Here is a 19,148-nt window from a genome sequence, read left to right on the forward strand (position 1 = left end):
AATCATATTTATCTAAAAGTTAGATTCAAGTTGAACAAATAATTAATTCAATCAATGAATTAAAATGATTTATAGGAATAATCTCAATATCAATCAATTAAATTCATATTTAATTATCAAATTAATGTTCAATTGATTTCTAATCTAAATCCTAATTTCAGAAACACAATTTGATGTAACAACCAATAAAATTGAAATTAGAAAAGAACAAATTCAAATTGATGAATGATTGATGTAAAACTTAATTCCTGTTGCATGATGTTAAATCTATGAATTGATTTTAGTTCTCTGTTGTAAAAAAAATCATACAACATTATTATATAGAAGAAATATGAAAAGACAACTAATAAAAAGAGAAAAACTATAACCCTAAAAATTATTCTATTGATATCCATGTCTTGTGTTGAGTAGAATAAACCCTTTAAATAGGTTATAAACCTTAACCATAATCTTACAAAAGAATAATAGACTTAATTAAGTCTGCAAGTCCAATTAAAACGTGTAAATCATGCAAGTTCCATTTATACTTAATCTATCATAGCTTTTAAAAATAGTAAAAAATAACACAAGAGTTAAAAATTAATGATCCATTTGTCTATTTTAAAGTCTTGGAAACACAGAATCCAATACAACTAAAATCATTAAAAAAAATTATATCCATAAAAAAATTACAGTGCAATTATTACTAATGAACTAAATTTATTTAATGATAGAAAATGAAAAATATAAATAAGACAAATAGAAAGTAAAATCAATAAATAATAACGCTATAAATGCATGTAGAACATCATATATGCTATCATTGTAAAAAGGATCGAAAAATAATTATAATCACATTGTTGAGTAAAAGGAGAAAGTGACACACCTTGGTTGTAGTTACACAACTTCAACACAATCTGGGGAATTATAGAAGTTTTAATGTTGGAAATGTTAATTCTTATTTTAGGATTTTAAATATAATGATCATGGCCAACATCTTGTAAAATAAGAATACATATTTGTAAAACACTTGCGGTAGGAAAACATCATCATGTAAATGTAATAACTATCAACAAAATGACTTATCTTATCATGTATGTGTTCAATTTTCTATTTTTCTTTCTTTTCACTTAAGATTCTTCCTGTCCTTCTAATGTTTCTTAGCATTTTGTATTTATTACTACTTGTTTTTATGAATTATATTATCATCAATTTTATTTATGATGTAAGGTGAAAAGCTTTGTATGTTATAAAAAATTAAAAATATTATTTTTATTCTGAAGAACCTATTTTTCACCTTATATAGCGTAATGTAACTAATATTTTAAAATCAATATAAATTTTTATAATTACAATTCAGAACACGTTTAATACAAATTAATTTTATAAAAAAATTGTTGACTGAAAACTTAGTATATGATTAGATTTTAAATTTCTTCTCGTAAGGAAAAAAGTGTTTACAAAATTTTAGCTACTTGTTTTTCCAACAAAAGGCAGGTTGGATTTGGAATTGAAAGTTTGAATCAGATTGCAAATCTAACTAATTCTATTTCTCTTAAATTCCCAAAATATCGCACTAATTCTATTTCTCTAAAATTCCCAAAGTGTGTGATATTACCCTTCTTCATCCATTTCCAATACCCTTCTCGTTACCTACACCTGTCATACAATTTCTCAATTTGGATTTGAGCCACCCCTTTACATTTTCAGGTACCCATTTTCCAGATCTTCATCAATCAATCAATTAATTTCATTTTCGTTTCGTTTTCTAAATCCTGGATCTTGTGGAAGCCCTTTTCGGTTCCTAATCTGCTACCCAGAGTAACACGAACAAGTAGTTAAGCAAGGTTGTTTTTGGTGTAGCATCATAATTCTTGCGCTTTTGGCGTTAGAGAATAAAACCCAATTCTCAGATTTCCACCTTTTCATTTGGGTTTCCCTTAGACATTAAGCCCCGTTGACCAATGAATGTGATAATGCTGGTTTTGTAGCGGGAAACTGAGGTTGGTGTGTACAATTTTTGTGTATATTTTGGAAGATATGAGTAGGTCTCCTTCGTTTTCAGTGAGAACAGAAGTGAGCCCGAGTGTTGATTCAGAATCATTGCAACGATGGGTTGTTGCCTTTTGTGTTATAAGGTTTGATCTTGAACAAGGCCAGCTTGTGGAAGAGTGTTATCCACAGGGTTGTCTTTCACACGATGAGGAGCTTGAAATTGCTTATAGTTCCTTTCCTGATTCCGTTTCACAGCACCAGAACCGATCTAGCATTCACGATTGTATCTTCTTTTTCCGAATTCGCCGGTTTCTTACGAAGTCATTAGATGAAAAGAGTGTTGCTGATAGTAGCAATGCTTCCAAATTCTTGTATGGTTATGTGTTCAATAGGCAGAGACAGGATGAGCGATTAAAGCGAGGCGGGGAGCAGAAGTCTGTTGTTATTTTGTCTTATAATCCTTATTCAAGTGTGTTTAGACCTTTGTTGCAAATTGTGGGCCCTTTGTTTTTTGACATTGGCAAGAAAGCTTTGGAGCATATTGCTGCTTATGTTTCTAAATGGCCTGCTCCTGTTCCTGGTAAGGTGATGGATCTTCCTATCGGAAATGCAACACTTAAAGTGAATTTGCCACCTGCTCACAGTTTGCCTTTGGAAGGTGAAGTTTTTTTTGAAGAGGGTGCTTCTTCTATGACACCCTTTGTTCCAAATAACCAGCCTGTCCCACAAGGTCTTTTTCATGATTCAGATCTTTTTGGTTCGTTCCGAGGGATTTTATTGCAGCTTTGGCTGTTGTGGGAGTTGTTACTCATTGGTGAACCTATTCTCATCATTGCTCCCACACCTCCCCAGTGTTGTGAGGCCGTAGCTAGTCTTGTGAGTTTGGTTGCTCCATTACTTTGCAGTGTTGATTTCCGGCCTTACTTTACCATTCATGATCCGGTCTTTGCACGCTTAAACTCAATCCAAGAAGGTGAAGCTTTCCCACCAATGATTTTAGGGGTGACAAACCTTTTCTTCCTCAAAGCTCTGCGTAACATCCCGCACATTGTCTCAGTTGGAAGTCCTCCTCCTAATTCAAACAGGCTTACTCTTACGAGTAGGTCCACTGGTAGAATTTCTGGCAGACCAGAAGGTCTTGGGATTCAACAACTTTCCTTAAATAAGTTCTCTCCTTCGAATTTATTGAGTGCAGTTAGATTGCGGAGAGATGGTCCTCTTTGTCTCATGACAGAACATAAGGAGGCCATTTGGAGTACCTATTCTGCCACAACGAAGCCAGATACTTCTATCCTGAATAGGCTTATAGATGCTGGGTTGTCACCTAGAGTTGAGGAGTCAATGTCTGTTGTGAACAATGAGATACTACGGAGACACTTCTTGGAGCTCACTACTAACTTTTTGGCTCCTTTTAGCCCATATTTTAGGACATCAATACCATCAGAAGGATTTTCTCCTTATATAGACCCTCCTTCTCTACCTCCATTCAATGCTGATGAATTTCTTGCAAGTTTATCAGCAAGAGGTCCAGGGAAGTTTATATTAAAGCGAATGAGATCTAATTGGCTTGACTTGTACAGGTAATGCTCATTTTTGCACTATTTATCAATCATGTACTAGCGTTTGCTTCAAACCTCTCCATTCCATAATATATAGTATTCTACATTATGAATTTATGACCTTACGCTGAATTTGCAGTTCTTATTAAATTTTATAATCTTCTCATGATTTGCTTGAATACTCTCATTAGGCGATTCCTACATGGACCCAACTTTATGCCATGGTTTAAGAGGAGGCGTGCTATTGCTGAACAGGAGCAAGGTAGATTATGGAGGCAAGCCAGAATGAAATCTGATATCCAACAGCTTATTTCTAGACTGTCTGAATTGGAAATTGTGGATTCATTCAATGTTATAGAGAGACTTCTCCTCAGAGAAATACAGGTAATGTGCTTTCTTTGGAACCTCAAATAAATGTATACTGTTGATTGACCAAACCTTTACTTTGTCCAACAAGAATAAAACTTGCTATTTCCGTGTATGTTTGATTTGTTATTGTTTTCAATTTCATTATTTGCATTTGCCTATCATCGTATATTTTGAGTAATGAATATTATTTTATCGGGGAGGAATGTTAAATTAAACTCGAGTAATGTCCATGCTATCTACTGAATTAGAAGCGTATCAAAGGTGTAAATCTCTGTTACAATACTGCAATTGAAGAAATAATAAAAAGAACTAGAGAACCCCTTAGTGGTACAAAATGCTATCCAAGAAAATAAGAAAAACATCTAGAGAACCCCTTGCCTTAGGAAGAACCAGCTTTTTCACTCACCCTAGCCCATATTAATACCAACTACCCCTCTCCTTATTCGGTTACCGCACCCAGTATATAATCCTTATCTCTCTTTGCTTGCCTTGCTACCTCTTATTTTCTGTTGTTTTTTCTCTCTCCTTAAAGCACACTCATATATTCCACTCCACTGCATTTCTGCCTTAATGCGTCTCACTCACTTCACTTCCCTGCCACTACTGTAACTAATAGTGTAAAACTGATATTCAAATTCAGATAGAAGGACATGATAGCTATGTTATCTCTGCTGCTCTCCCCTTTTTGTTTTTATTTAGATTTCATGATGTCATCAAATATTGATCTACCACTAAGAGCAGAGAATTTAATTTTTTATTGGTATTTGCTTGTGTGAATATGCAGGTTTCTTAGTATTCCAAGGATCTGTTTGGGTTGATTTCTGTAATATTTTTGTTTGTAACCTTTAGACATTATATGAATTATGAATTTTCCAAGAGCAATATTTTATATAGACTTAGGTTTTTAATATCCCTCATTTCTTGACATTGAAATCTTCTCCTTTCTACCTAGATTTTTTTAACTAAACTTACCATTAATTTCCTCTTTGTTTGGTTTAGAGGAAGTAAAAGTGATGATACTTTGAAATTGTTGGAAGTCTCATATCGACTAGAGATAAGGCCAATTCATAGTATATAAGTAGGTGTAAACCTCACCTTACAAGCCGGTTTTGTGGGGTTGAGTTAGGCTTAAATACCATTTCTTAACATGGTATCAGAGCCATGATTAGAGTTTATCTTAGCGATATTTGTTATTTGTTGGAAATATTGTTCCACCCGCTATTGGACCACTCATTAATGTCTAGTCCTACGCTCGAGATGTATATACTTTGGAGTGAGGGAGGTGTGTTGGAGTCCCACATCGACTAGAGATAAGGCCAATTCATAGTATATAAGTGGGTGCAAACCTCACCTTACAAGTTGATTTTGTGGGGTTGAATTAGGCTTAAAGTCCATTTTTTAACAGAAATTTGTGAAAATGAAATATAAATTTTGAACTTTTGTTTCTACAAGTGAATGTTTTCTCTTCTAACAACCAGAAGAAAATCCGTTATTATTCATGTGTTTTCTTCTCTGTCTTCTTTCCTCTCATCCAATTGTTTATAATTGAATTATATGTAAGGTTTTCATTAGTTCTGAGTATCATAAAACTATGATATGAAAATTCAAACGATCATATTTAGTGACATGTGTAGAAATCAAAAAGAGATACACAATTTCGCTTATTATGAAAAAAATCATTTGATGGAGCTTATAGTAGCTAAATATTGTCTAGAACTTTGGCTATTGATACTTAGGCAAGTTAAAAGAAAATACTCTTGAATTTCCCTGTTGACATTACATATTTTCCCTTGATTGTTCCTTCTACTTTGGGAAATTGTAACACTATGGTATCTATGCAACCATTGTAATAAGTAGATGATTTGCTCCATCCTATTCGTCTGTTTGGAGCTTAATATGGTCATTTCTCAGATCTGATGATAATGTGTTCCCATGGAAAACTGCACCAAAGAAGTTGGACTACTTTCCCATATGAGTATAATAAGACGATTACTGGAGTCTTTAATTGTTTGTTTTTTCCCTTAACATTTAGCTTTTTAGGATAGGTTCCCCTTAAATTTAAGAATCAAATTTGGCTAGTTTTACTGTCAATTTGGCTTGATTAGAGGTAGGAACATAAAGAGCCACCTCAGATGAATGCTAACATGCTCAAGCTTGTTGAGTTGAACCTACCACGTAACCAGGTTTGATTTGAACTAAAAATTTGTGCTCAAGCTTAAATGAGCCTTAGCAGTTATGATTAGTAATCTACATATGATGCATACTTCCACATGCATGTACTAATTAAACTATTATAAAGGTATTAAAGCTCTAAGATGATGGGCATGAACTTATTGAAGTGGAAAGACAAAGAGCTGGTTAATAATGTGCTAGGCTAAAAGCAAAAGTTTAGTACCCTTGGCAAATTTATTTAGTTTGCTGGTTTGAGAATGATAAATATGCTGTAGCTTGGAGAGTTGAATACTTGACTAAGAATAGTTTCACTGTAAAATATTCCACATATTGATATGATTGCATGCTTTTTAGGAGGCTCATAGACAGATACATTGTCACTGGTTGGAGTTATCGACTTGTTTAGCTGGGGTATGACTCATCCGCAAACAGTGAAATACATGGTTAAAAGGTGTTGATGTAATTGACTGGTGCTAGTCACAACTTTATTTCATCAGATTTGGTACACAGTTTGGGGTTAAAGATTGGTCCAACAAATTCTTGTAAGGTGAGATTGGGAGATGGGTACAAAAAACAAACTCATGGTCAATGTCAGGACTTGAATGTGAAAATGGGTGATTACTATTTTTTAGAGGAGTTTGTTCTGTTTGAATTACAAAGTAGTATTTGTAGACTTTGAAGGTTTACCTATGAGGAAAATAGGTTAAAGCACGAAGAGAGGGTTGAATTCTTTTTGAGAATTTTGAAAAAGTTTTTGCAAAGCTTTGTTTGGTGAACGAAAATAGAAGTTTATACTTGATGGATGATCTATCAAATAGTCTTCTTTAAGAGATTGTGTTTGATGAAGAACGTCTTCAAGTTTAACAAATGTATAGTCAAAAGCTTTTTTCACAAAACCTCTCCTTAGGTTAGTTGCATATATATATATATATATATATATATATATATATATATATATAACATGCAATATAAAAATAAAAGAGTTGAGAGAGATTTACATAAGGTATTTTTATACTAGTTCATCTGATAACCAAGACTACATCCAGTTTTTGATCAACACGATCAAGGAGCGCAGTATTGATTGACAAGAAGCGAATATAGCATGTTGACAATAAGACAGGATTGCAGGTTTATTATAGGAGGAGGTTTTAGAACAATAACTAAGAATACAGTTGTAAGGTAGTTTTTACAGCTTAGTGTTTACTAGAAGTTAGGACCTCTTTTTAAAGGAAGTTTAGGGGGAAAGGGGGGCAGTTTTTACGGACAATTGAGTTTTGTAACGGGATTAATCCAGTGGGAAGGAGAGTGCTCCTTTTGTATCTTTTGTTGTATCAATTGGTGAAATTAGTTAAGTTTAGGTTTACTTTTCTTTGTTTTATCTGAAAATAGTGTTGATTCCTAAAAGAGGCAATGATCAAATTTTGTACCGTGTGTAATACTTTCCGAATGTTTTCATCACGAAAGCATACTTTTACTTCTAAACAAACTACAATTAATCTTCAGTGGCCCTTTTGATGTATACTATGTGCAAGGTAGCATGTTATGCAACAGGGCATTTCACTCCTAATCATAGAATTATTTATGCTGCAAATGTGTATATTTAACTCGAGTTCAATTTATCAGCTGCAGCAATCTGGAAGGGGTGGTGTTGATTCCATGGCAACCTGTCGAAAACTAAAGATAGACCTTCAGGCTGTTTTCCACGTGCTTTCAAAGGACATGCAGCAACTATTGCTTTCAAATCCTGAAAGGGCATCTCTTCTTCAAGGAAGTCTGGAGTCACCAAAACTCCCAGGGCGTCCCCTCATACAAGTTGCGGTTGTGTCTTCTACATCACCCCGGTAACAGGAAAAACATGAAACCAGTATTCTTGAATCTTTCTTGTGCTTCTGAGGGACAAATTAGTTCCTGGTCTACTTCCATCTTCAGAGAAGTTCTCTGATTCATGATAAGTCATGTGGGGTAAGACTCTTTGGTGCACATGCTGAAAGCCTTTCAACTCACTTGTTTGCCGATTTTATCTTCAAATACACAGAAGAGCATTGACAGGAATTTATGTTAGTCAAACACTTCAAGCAGCCGGTGTGCTGTATATAATAACTTCTCTCTTGGCAAATGTGGATGGAAAGTTCTTTTGGTGTTAAATTTATGAGGCTTTGTATTTTTGGAATTGAGGCTTCGTGTTGTTTCCTTTCTCAAAAGATCAATCTGTAAATTATTAACTGTTAGTTTTTGGTGGTGCTCTCCCATAGTTTCTTTACAATGCTTGTATCTGGGAATTCATTTACTTTGTAGTTTATCAAATCTATTAATATTTTGTGGGAGACATGCTACAAACAACTGTAACATATTCTGTGAATGGTTAATATTTTTTGGAGTAATGTGATCATGTAAACTAGCAATGCCCTTGAGAGGATGATTCTTGAGGTTGGTTTAGAGGTGTTCTAGCACCCTCCATGAATGGAGTAATCCAAAACAATAAAAGGTTAGCTTTGCTATTTAAAAAGCTGTATTTTTAATAAAAAAAAATAATTTATTATATTGAAATTAAATTTTCTCTGAATATAGGATCTTTATTTATTATTTAAAAAAATAAATCGGAAGTTTGTTTTTATATTTCAAAAGATGTGTTTACTTGTTAAAATCAAGATTTGTATGCTTAAGAAATTCTAATTTATTATTTTATAGATTAATAAAATGGTAGGAGCGGCCTAAATCTATTATGCTAGCCGTATAGTTCAACATCAATACTTGTTTGGCCATTGTTTCGTCCACTCCCATAATACTAGAAAAAGATCCAAACATTCTTCACTACCAACATTGCCATTGTTGTTATTACTACCACCTGTGCTGATAAAGAAGAGATGGAGGATGTTGCAGAGGAAGAAGAGAGAAAAAGTAGAAAAAAAAAAAGTCTTTAAAAAGTTCTTTCTCAAACATATTTCATGTAGAGGTATTTCGAAAAAATTATTACAGAAAGTACTATTTAGTTCCAATTTTTTTTTTCGAAAATTTCATTTTAAAAAATTTATTCCAAAACACATTTGATATGCTCTGAAAATTGTTCCAGAAGTTTTATTTTGGAAATTCTGTTATGAAAATTTCGTTTTGGAAATGTTATTCAGAAATTCTTGAAAGCTTGTTCTAGAAGATTTCTAGAATATGTAATTTGGAAGACATTTTTCTAAAGGATAAAATGATCATTTCAAAACTTTGACGGTGAACAGAAAATTGAGGGTGCAGAAAGTAAAAGTCCAATTTTTTAACTACTATGGAGGGAGATTGAGTGATGGCTTTTGCTTTCTACAACTCTACAATTTCTCTCTACAGGCAAAAATATTTTGAAATGCCTGTTCTATTCTTTTCTCAAACAGGTGGTAATTATCAATCTAACATAGTCTTTGGTGTAAGAAATTTAATAAGCTAATGGGAAGACATTTAATTGTCCTTACTAATAAAACTCCTTTTTTATTTTATCTTTAGTATTATTACTAGCACATTGTTTTGGTCTGCATTATGGATGTAAGGTCCTTTTTTTCTAATATAGTAAAAGATATAACTAAAAAGTACTTATTTTAGTAATTGCTAAAATAAATATATTAAATTATGTGATAAAATAATAATATTTTATTAATTTTCATAATATTTGTAACTTTTTATTACAATAACTAAAAGTATATGGTGAGTAATTTTTTTAAACATTATTACATGAATAAAATTAATTATAAAGAATATATATATAAGAAGTAATTGTAAAACATAATTTCTTATGTTGACAAGATTAGAAAGAATTTAAGAATTACTGCATGAACAAACAGTTACAGAATACATTCTTCATATCATTACAAAATAAATTATAATAATAAAATAATAAGAGCTCAACAATACTGCCATGCTGCTGGCGTTAGTAAAAACTTTAAATTCTTTTTGAAGTTAGCTTTAGCATTAAATAATTATCGTTTTAACTCTTGTCTCACTGATTATTATTTATCTTTAATTCTATAAAAGAATTTTTTTTATGCTTTTCACATATTTTTTACAAAAATTGGTATTAAAAAAAAGAATAAATTACACTTAACTGTTCCATTTAAACAGTATTAAAAATATCTAAATTCATATAATGTACTTAAAATTTAATTAAGAAAAAAAATAGATATGGTAGTAGAAGCATAATATTTTATAAATTAAGTTTCTCAACCTAAAAAATAAGGAAGAACTGTGGTGGTAGATGGAATTGAAAAAAAGCATGAAGAAACACAGCACAAAATGAGTTATATATGGAAATTGTGGTTCCTACAATCACACATCCCCCTCTCATTTTCTTCCACTTTGCTAAATCCAGAAAAAGTGCAGAGAAATGGTTGGAAATTGTGGTGATCTAGTGGCATTTTCTTTTGTCTTCTTGACCGTGGTTTCCGGTGGGTCTGCATGGGTTGGCGTGAACTGGGGAACCATGGCAACGCACCAAATTCCCCCCGAGAAGGTGGTGAAGATGCTCAAGGAAAATGGGTTCACCAAATTGAAGCTCTTTGATGCGGATGAACTCATTATGGCAGCTCTTATGGGGACCGATATCCAAGTCATGCTCGCAATACCCAACAACATGCTGGAAAAGATAAGTAACACTCCTAAAGCCGCAGATCATTGGGTCTATGAAAATGTCACCTCTTACTTCTTCAATGGTGGCGTCAAAATCAAGTTAAGTACTTTCGAGATCATACTAATCTTTCCTTTTTCTTCATCAAATTCTTTTCCTCTTTCATTTTCATGCTACTCATTTACTTCGTTAACTTTTTTAACAAAATTTGTATGCAACTTTTTTTTTATAACTTCACGGTTATTTAAACGTGTGGGAGACTGTACTCTACTCGACTGAGTCGTTCTATTAGTTGTTGTAATTTATTGAAGATAACGTAATTTTGTAGATTTCATTATTTTGTTTAATGGGTATTGGATATGGTAAATTTGAACTAGTAATAAAAAGTGTGTTGTAAAGAATGTGTTGCTTGCTATAGTCTTGTTTTAGTTTTTGTATTCTGAACTTTGTGAAAGTAAGCATGGGGAGTTTGAAACTTGACAGCATGCTTCTTCTAAGGGACACTAAGTGAAAATGTATAAACTGTACATGCTTTTTGTTTGATTTTGTTGTTAACTACTCCAGTTATTGTTTCATGGTCTGGTTGGTCGTGTGTGATAGCTTTTGTTGGATGTTTACAGCCATTTTGAACTATTCCTCACTCTGCTTTGTGCTTGGTTTGTGTATGATAACTATGCAGGTATGTTGCTGTGGGTAATGAGCCTTTCCTTAAAGCATATAATGGTACCTTTGCGAAGAAAACGCTGCCAGCCCTGAAGAATATACAGACATCACTTAATAAAGCCGGGTTGAGTTCAAAGGTCAAAATCACTGTTCCATTCAATGCTGATATTTACTATTCACCTGATTCAAATCCAGTTCCATCAGCTGGTGACTTCAGGCCTGAAATGAGAGACCTCACCATTGAGATAATCCAGTTCTTGTATGCAAACAATGCACCTTTTACAGTTAATATCTACCCTTTCCTTAGTCTTTATTTCAACGAAAATTTCCCTTTGGATTTTGCATTTTTTGATGGAAAAAGCAAGCCTCTCAGGGACGGTAAGGCACTTTACACCAATGTGTTTGATGCAAATCTTGATACTCTTCTGTGGGCTTTAGACAAGGCAGGGTATCCTGACATGGAGGTATTGATTGGGGAAATTGGGTGGCCAACAGATGGTGATAAGAATGCTAATGCCAAGAGTGCAAGGAGGTTCAACTTTGGTTTGCTTAAACATGCTCTGAGTGGAAAGGGTACCCCTAAAAGGAAAGGAACAATTGACTTGTACCTGTTCAGCCTCATTGATGAGAACATCAAAAGTGTTGCTCCTGGGAACTTTGAGAGGCATTGGGGGGTTTTTGAGTTTGATGGGAAGCCAAAGTATGAATTAGACTTAACAGGTCAGCACAAGGAAAAAGGTCTTATCCCTGTGGAAGGTATAAAGTACCTGCAAAAGAGGTGGTGTATTTTGAATCCAGATGTTACTGACTTTGATGGTTTGGCTGGTAGCATTGACTATGCCTGTACCTTTTCTGATTGTACTTCCCTTGGTTATGGCTCTTCTTGTAATTATCTTAGTCTCCAAGGGAATGCATCTTATGCTTTCAATATGTATTATCAAGTAAATAACCAACAGGGTTGGAGCTGTGATTTCTCTAGTTTGGCTACCATAACACAGAAGGATCCATCACAGAGTGGCTGCCAATTTCCCGTGATGATAGCTAGCAGTTCATCTTTGCTGCTGCTGCTGCATGAAGGACTTTTATGTATCCTAAAGAAAGCATTGGAGGTTTATATTTTCGTTATGATTTTGTTTTAGCAAAAAGATAACGGAGTATTTTGAATTTTCTTCTGAGATTTGGTTTTTCTGAGTTTTAGGAGTTGAATGTCATGTCAAATTCGTTTTGTAAATTTGAAGAATCCTGCTCAGTTTTAGACACTTGCCTTTTGCTTTTAGTTTTAGTATTTGTTACTTCTAATCTTTTCTTGAATTAACCAAGTGAGATTTTGAGAAACCAATTGTTTTTTATCACCTTAAATATAAGGTTTAAAGAAGTTTTATACATGATACATCTTTTATCACCATTATCTCTATTGTCATAGCTGTTCTGTGTAATCTTCATTTCATCTCTATTTTTTCATTCTAGTCTTTGAGAGGAAGAAGGGAAAAAAAAGAAGAAAAAGAAAGAGTTCGTTCTAGAAAAGAAAATCTTTTCAAAAAACTTGTTTCAGAATATACCATTTAAAATACATTTCATATTATCTGAAAAATTTATATGTTTTTAGTTTTTGAACTTGTACACAAAATTAAAATTTGTCTCAATTTCAAATTTTGATAAAGTTTAAAAATAAATAAATATAATCTTTTTAATTTAATAGAAAAGTTTTTAATTTGTTAAGTAATACTTTGGACTAACGTTTGAATTATATATATCATTTGACAAATTTCAATTTAAATGTTATCTTAAATCATCATTTTATATAAAAAAAAAGTTAACGTCAGTTTAAAAAATTATATCTATATATTTTTTTAGTTTGTCATTAAAATATATCCAAACCAAACGTTGATGCACAGCTAAATTCATAATTTCACATAAAAATGGCACAATGGTATTTTATCCCATAATCTTTTTTCTGTTTTTTACAAAAGTTTCTATTGTTTTAGAAATATTATATGGTAACTTCTTTTTACCTTTATATATATATATATATATATATATATATATATATATATATATATATAGTGTTATAAATATTACATTATCATTTTTAATAGAGATATCATTATAATAATAAAACAAACTAGAAAATGTAAATGTGATTCGATAAAATCTCGAAATATGTTGTTATAGTTTTAATTCAAAATAAATAAATAAATGGGATGAAATTAAAATCGGGTGATTGAATTTTGCTAAGAGGACACGAAGAATTAACTATAGGATGGTTAGCATTAAATTTCATGACAACCTATTTATATAGATGAAAAAAATTAAAAAATTACAACTTCTAATATTACAAATATATGTTGAAAAATATGAGTAATCTGAATTTTAAGACCGAAGCTTGTGATAATGGGAATTTGAGATCAGGACTTCTTCTTACACCTCATTGTTTCTCTTTTCTGCATCTCAACTTTTGGTTTACTTTCAATTTTACCCCTATAAAATATATGGAGTGTATTTATTTTAATAGAGTCCTAGTGTGATGTATGTTATGGAATTCGAACTTCAAATTTAACAACTTTATATTATCATTTTCATTCACTCCCATCCAGATTCATTTTCATGTTGCTCCACTAGTAGCCTGCTTTTCCAGTCAACAGGTATTCAGTATACGTCAGTTTGTTCTCATCTGAACACCTCTTAGCATGGTAAATTCTCTCTATGTCCCGGAACCAACGGTCAGCTTCATCCGGGCTACACTTCCCATCAAACCTGGCTGGATGGTGTTGCAGAAAGCTTTCCAAGCTCCATTCTAGGACCAACAGATGAAGACGCGCCTACAACAGTCCTACCACCAGCGATCATATCCATGAATTGTCTCTAAGTGGTATCAGCTGACGCTCTAGCGTTCTCAGCAGACACTCTTGCAACTTCCAGATTCTGCAAGGCTATGGTGTTTTGCTGAACCAATGCAACATTCTGTTGTTGCAACGCCTGAAGCACAATCTCTAACATTTGGTTAGATTCAGATGGCTCGCCCTGAGGGGGAGGAGGAGGAGGAAGCCTAGGTGCTATCTTTTGTTCACACAAAGAGGAAAGACCATCAGTCCAACTCAAATAAACAAGGACAACCAACTTAAACATGACTAAGAGTACACAAGCATAAGCAAGGCACACACATACCCTACAAGATTTTCTAAGGACAGAAACTGCTCTGATACCATAAATGTAACATCTCATATTATATAGAAGCATATAATATAGTAAGTCCACATTTTAATATAAGAGAATAGTTAGAGTAAACTGTAAATAAAGTTGTTAAGCTTATAGTCATCCTAAATAGAGTCAATTTAAAACTTAAACATAATAAAGTATGTCAAACTGATGATGAACAAATAAGAGTCCTAACTAAACTAAGCAGCTGCATCATCTTCCTCCAAAGCCTGCTCAAGAGGTATCTCATCCACCTATGCTCACATCCAAGTGGATGATCATTGCAAAAGAAAAGCATACCCAAGCAAAACACAAACACAGAAGCAAGGGTGAGCTAGATATAAAAATCATGTTATAACATTCACACATAATATGCAAATAAGACAGATATACTAGGCTATACAAACATGACTTGTTGCACTTAAACTTGACTCGTCCGGACTTAGAATGATTGTCGAGTTATGGCGGGTCATGCACTCGTGGTGGCCTCTACTGCTTTGCAAAGCCATTGCCAATGGGTTTCACCCTACCACACTTACGAGGTTAGTCCATTATCACTCACCTTGGTCCATACTGGAAGCACCCAAGACTAGGACCTCCTATTACTACTCACGACATGATTCAATCCTCTCTACTTGAGAATGATTGACCATTGTAGTTTCAGGATAACTCCCAAGACTGAGCTACCATGCAAATCATTCTAAACACTAAGGGCACCACCATGAATCTTCTCCTTGAAGATCATAGAATTACGTCAAATAATATAGGGCACCACCATGTAACCTCCCTTTGAGATCCATGGAATTACGTCCAATAACATAAGACACCACCATGTAACCTCCTTAGAGATCTAGGGAATTACGTCCATCAACCATACTTTTAAAACCACATACTTTCAATCACCAAACATGTCTCATACACTCACATACTTGCAATATAATCACATTACCACATCATACTATGCATTCCAAACATTTCACACACTTGATTCAACCGAAAAGAGAGCAAAAGAGAAGACTGGACTCAAAGGATTCGCACAGCGCACCCTATGCGTAAGGCGAGACAGGATGGTCTCGCACAGCGCACCCCATTATATCGCCATGCGAATTAACTCGCAGCATGCATCAGACTTTCAACCTTCTCGCATAGCTCACCCAGGTTGCTATGCGAGAGCCTAGACAGAGACCACACCCCAAACCCTCTTGCTTTGCGCCCATCTCGCTCTTCGAATTAAAAGGGTAGTGGTTCCAGACCACCACTAGTCGCATAGCGACAGGATTCACCAAACAAACCCACAAACAAAGAGCAGCACCCTCCGGTCATTCGCACAACGCACCAACTCGCACAACGAATGACTCAAACAGTGAGCACTCTCTACAAGGTCTCGCTATGCGAGACAGCTCGCATAGCGAGTCTGCATAATCTGTAGAACGCAAATTCTGCAGAATTATGCAACTCACACACCCTTTACCATTTCTAGTTATTTTCCCCAACTTCTAACACTCCTAATTCATGTTTTATACTTAATTAAACTTATCTAGATGATCCTAACTCTCCTTATTACTAATCTAAAGTGATTAAGATCAAGTTTTATCTTTTGAAACATCATTTTCCATAACTTGAGGACCCAATTTCGATTGTACCACTTTTAACATGTTCTAGTCTAGTTTTATGATCCTAAGAAGTCACAAATGACTTGCCTAAGATGTCCCAACAGCCCAAATGTGCCCAGAACTCCTACTTCCCAAAATCACTACCTCACTTCCTCTCAAGTGACCCAAAACCCTAATAGAACACCCAAATTTCCTACTCATTCACTGATACAACAGGTATCTCACCACAAGCACTTCAACATAGTTATTACAGCAATTAAATACGTCCAAACAATATACAAACATCACACTCTAGTTTCCACGGTCCCAAGGTTCAACACATGCAACTAAATCTTTCAAAGTCAAAACACAACATAAACAATACAACAATACAAAACGCAACATACAAATCATGCAACCAAATAAAAAAACATATCCTAGCTCCCTTTACCTGAGAGTAACTTGACTGAACAGCTCATAAGAACCCTTCAACCGAACCTTGAGTTGTGAGAACTCAACAAACCCTACAAGACACCACATTGGTGACATAAACAGTTCTTAGAGCTAAAATGGAGTGGAAAAACTGAAGAAAATGAAAGCATAAGTCTCATGCAACTACAGAGATTGCATGTGCTAGTTCAAGGACAGAGAAGAAGTTGCATGGAGGGACTTACCAGCTTAGAACCCAAAACAAATCAGGTGATTTCGAAACTCTCTACGCTGCGGATGTTTTGGCACCACCTAAACAGAAGTCTACTGGTTCAGAGAGGATGAATGGAAGAGAGAAGACAGAGGTTGTAGAGAGAAGGCAAAGAAAAAGGAAGAACTAAGTTTTTAGAGAAAGAATGGAGTTGGATTAATGAACTAGGATGTCTGAAAATGGACTTTTAAATGCAAAGTTCTGGTTTCATTAAATTAATTACTCCATTAACTTTCTAATTATTTTTCAGGTTCTTACAGTTTATTATTAAAAAAAACAAGCTTATAAAAAGTAAAAAAAATTTATATAATATAAAATAATAGGATTAATGATAAATAATAACACACAAACAAATTAAATGAAAAATATAATATATTTTCTTTATATTTATTAAAACCATTTTAATTCATTAAAGTAATATAAAATTTAATATTTATATTCTTATGTAATAATTATTTTATTTCTTAAAATATTCATGCTTATAAATTATGTTTTTCCATGATTTCTCTATATTCTAGTATCCTAATATATTTGATTATGTGAAATTCGGCAACTACATCTTCAAAAAAATTAATTGGATTTCTTGATTCGATAAGTTCTCCAAGATTATATTATCCGGTTTGTTATTATTAAGAGAGTAAAATGAGAAAAAAAAAGTTTAAGGGTGAAGAATCTTCCTTTTGAGATTGAAGGGATAATTTGATTTGGGTCATTTCTTTGCACTCCATCATTACTAAGTACATGCAATAGTAACTCAAAAATACTAAAATATCCTTTCTCATTATACTATCTCACCATTTTCATAGTTGTTGTATAATCGTTATTACATCTCTATTTTTCATTGTAATATTTGAGAGGAAGAAGAATAAAAAAAAGGAAAGAACTCATTCTAGAAAAAGAAAATTCTTTAAAGAAAACGTTTCTAAAATTTCTCTAAAAAGAACTTGTTCTAAAAGAAAAACTTTTAAAATTATTTGTTTAAGTTAGAAGTTATTTGTGAAAGAACACTTAAATAAGCTAAAAATAACTTATTGAAAGAATATTTAAGTAGGAATGACTTGCCAAAAAATACTTAATTAAGTCATAAATAAATTATGGAAAAACAACCTAAACGTGGTCAATATATAATAAGTTTATTGTAAAATGAATATTGATTAAGTTAAGAGTGATATGTGGAAAGAATATTCAAGAGGTTAGATTGAAATAATTACAAAATCAAACAATATCTAGTGGGCTCGTTAAAAATAACAACAAGTTCAATCAATACTAAGAGATTAACCAAATAAAAAAGATAAGGGAAGACAAAATGAACGATTGAGAATATATATGACACATCGTGAAGGGATATGACTTTTATGCAACTTGAATTTGGATATGATAAAACCAGCAAGTATTTATAAAAAAAGGGAAAGGGTAGTCTACAAGGAAAAGTTATTTTGTATAACACTCAACCCTTAGGCTAGTTACATAGACCCTAAAAGCAGCTTTATTAAGAAAGTTGTATAAAACAATAACAATAATAATTTTAACACCTCTTTTATATATATATATATATATATATATATATATATATATATATATATATATATATATATATATATATATATATAAGGTATGTTTAAAGGCCTAATCTTAGCTGTTTAACAATCTATCCTTTTGAAGTTAATCTTCCTTGCTTCAATTATTGTGTACAGTTGACATGTCATTATTATAAAAGATGTTATGTAACTATTTAACCGGCACAGCTGGACCTGTTGAAAATTCTTTTACTTCCTTAATTATTTATAAATGAAAGCTACATTTTTGGATATGTGATTTTAGCAAATGTCTAGAGCTATGAGAATCTTCTAGGTATTTGGTAAAAGCTTCTGTAGTTCCTCTTTTCATCTATAAATCATCAAAATATCCATATAAATGCTTCTTTATCTCTTAAAGTATGAAACAATACAACCCAAAAGGAACACTTTCCTACACTTTACACAAAATCAATTTTCAGACCGCTAGCTGCTGTCACCAATATAACCTATGATAGAAATATAAAAGAATTCCAGCTATAATATCAGATATAACGAACTATATATATCTTTTATTTCATCCTTTCTTCTATTATAGACCTGTAAAGGTTTATCAATTATTCATGCTTTAATATATCAAAAGTCTAAGCACTTTCTCTTCTTTTATATCTAAACTAAAATCAAACCATGTTTATATGGAACCATTGTCATTTATGAAATCATCATTAGGTTTCACTCAAATTTCTTGTTTGCTAAAACCCTGCATGTCATTCACAGTCTTCATATAAGAAACGTTTTCCATGGGAATAATTT

General features: G+C 33.0%; 2 protein-coding genes across 3 annotated transcripts; both read left to right on the forward strand.

Annotated features, from left to right (window-relative positions):
- The first annotated feature begins 1,502 nt into the window (after positions 1-1,502).
- LOC108331816 (uncharacterized) lies at positions 1,503-8,398 on the forward strand. 2 transcript variants are annotated; one of them, XM_052876669.1, is made up of 3 exons: positions 1,503-3,554; positions 3,725-3,917; positions 7,704-8,398. In XM_052876669.1, exons 1-3 carry the CDS (start codon positions 2,020-2,022, stop codon positions 7,917-7,919), a joined length of 1,944 nt encoding a protein of 647 aa, XP_052732629.1. In that variant the 5' UTR covers positions 1,503-2,019; the 3' UTR covers positions 7,920-8,398. The 2 variants fall into 2 exon arrangements, with proteins under 2 accessions (XP_052732629.1, XP_017422260.1); XM_017566771.2 differs by having other exon boundaries at positions 1,507-3,554; positions 7,698-8,398.
- A 1,910-nt stretch (positions 8,399-10,308) lies between these two features.
- On the forward strand, positions 10,309-12,592 carry LOC108331100 (glucan endo-1,3-beta-glucosidase 8). The gene is made up of 2 exons (XM_017565722.2): positions 10,309-10,772; positions 11,351-12,592. Exons 1-2 carry the CDS (start codon positions 10,432-10,434, stop codon positions 12,471-12,473), a joined length of 1,464 nt encoding a protein of 487 aa, XP_017421211.1. The 5' UTR covers positions 10,309-10,431; the 3' UTR covers positions 12,474-12,592.
- Positions 12,593-19,148: the final 6,556 nt, after the last annotated feature.

Source organism: Vigna angularis, chromosome 4 (assembly GCF_016808095.1).
Source record: "Vigna angularis cultivar LongXiaoDou No.4 chromosome 4, ASM1680809v1, whole genome shotgun sequence".
In the NCBI taxonomy this organism is placed as follows: Eukaryota; Viridiplantae; Streptophyta; class Magnoliopsida; order Fabales; family Fabaceae; genus Vigna; species Vigna angularis.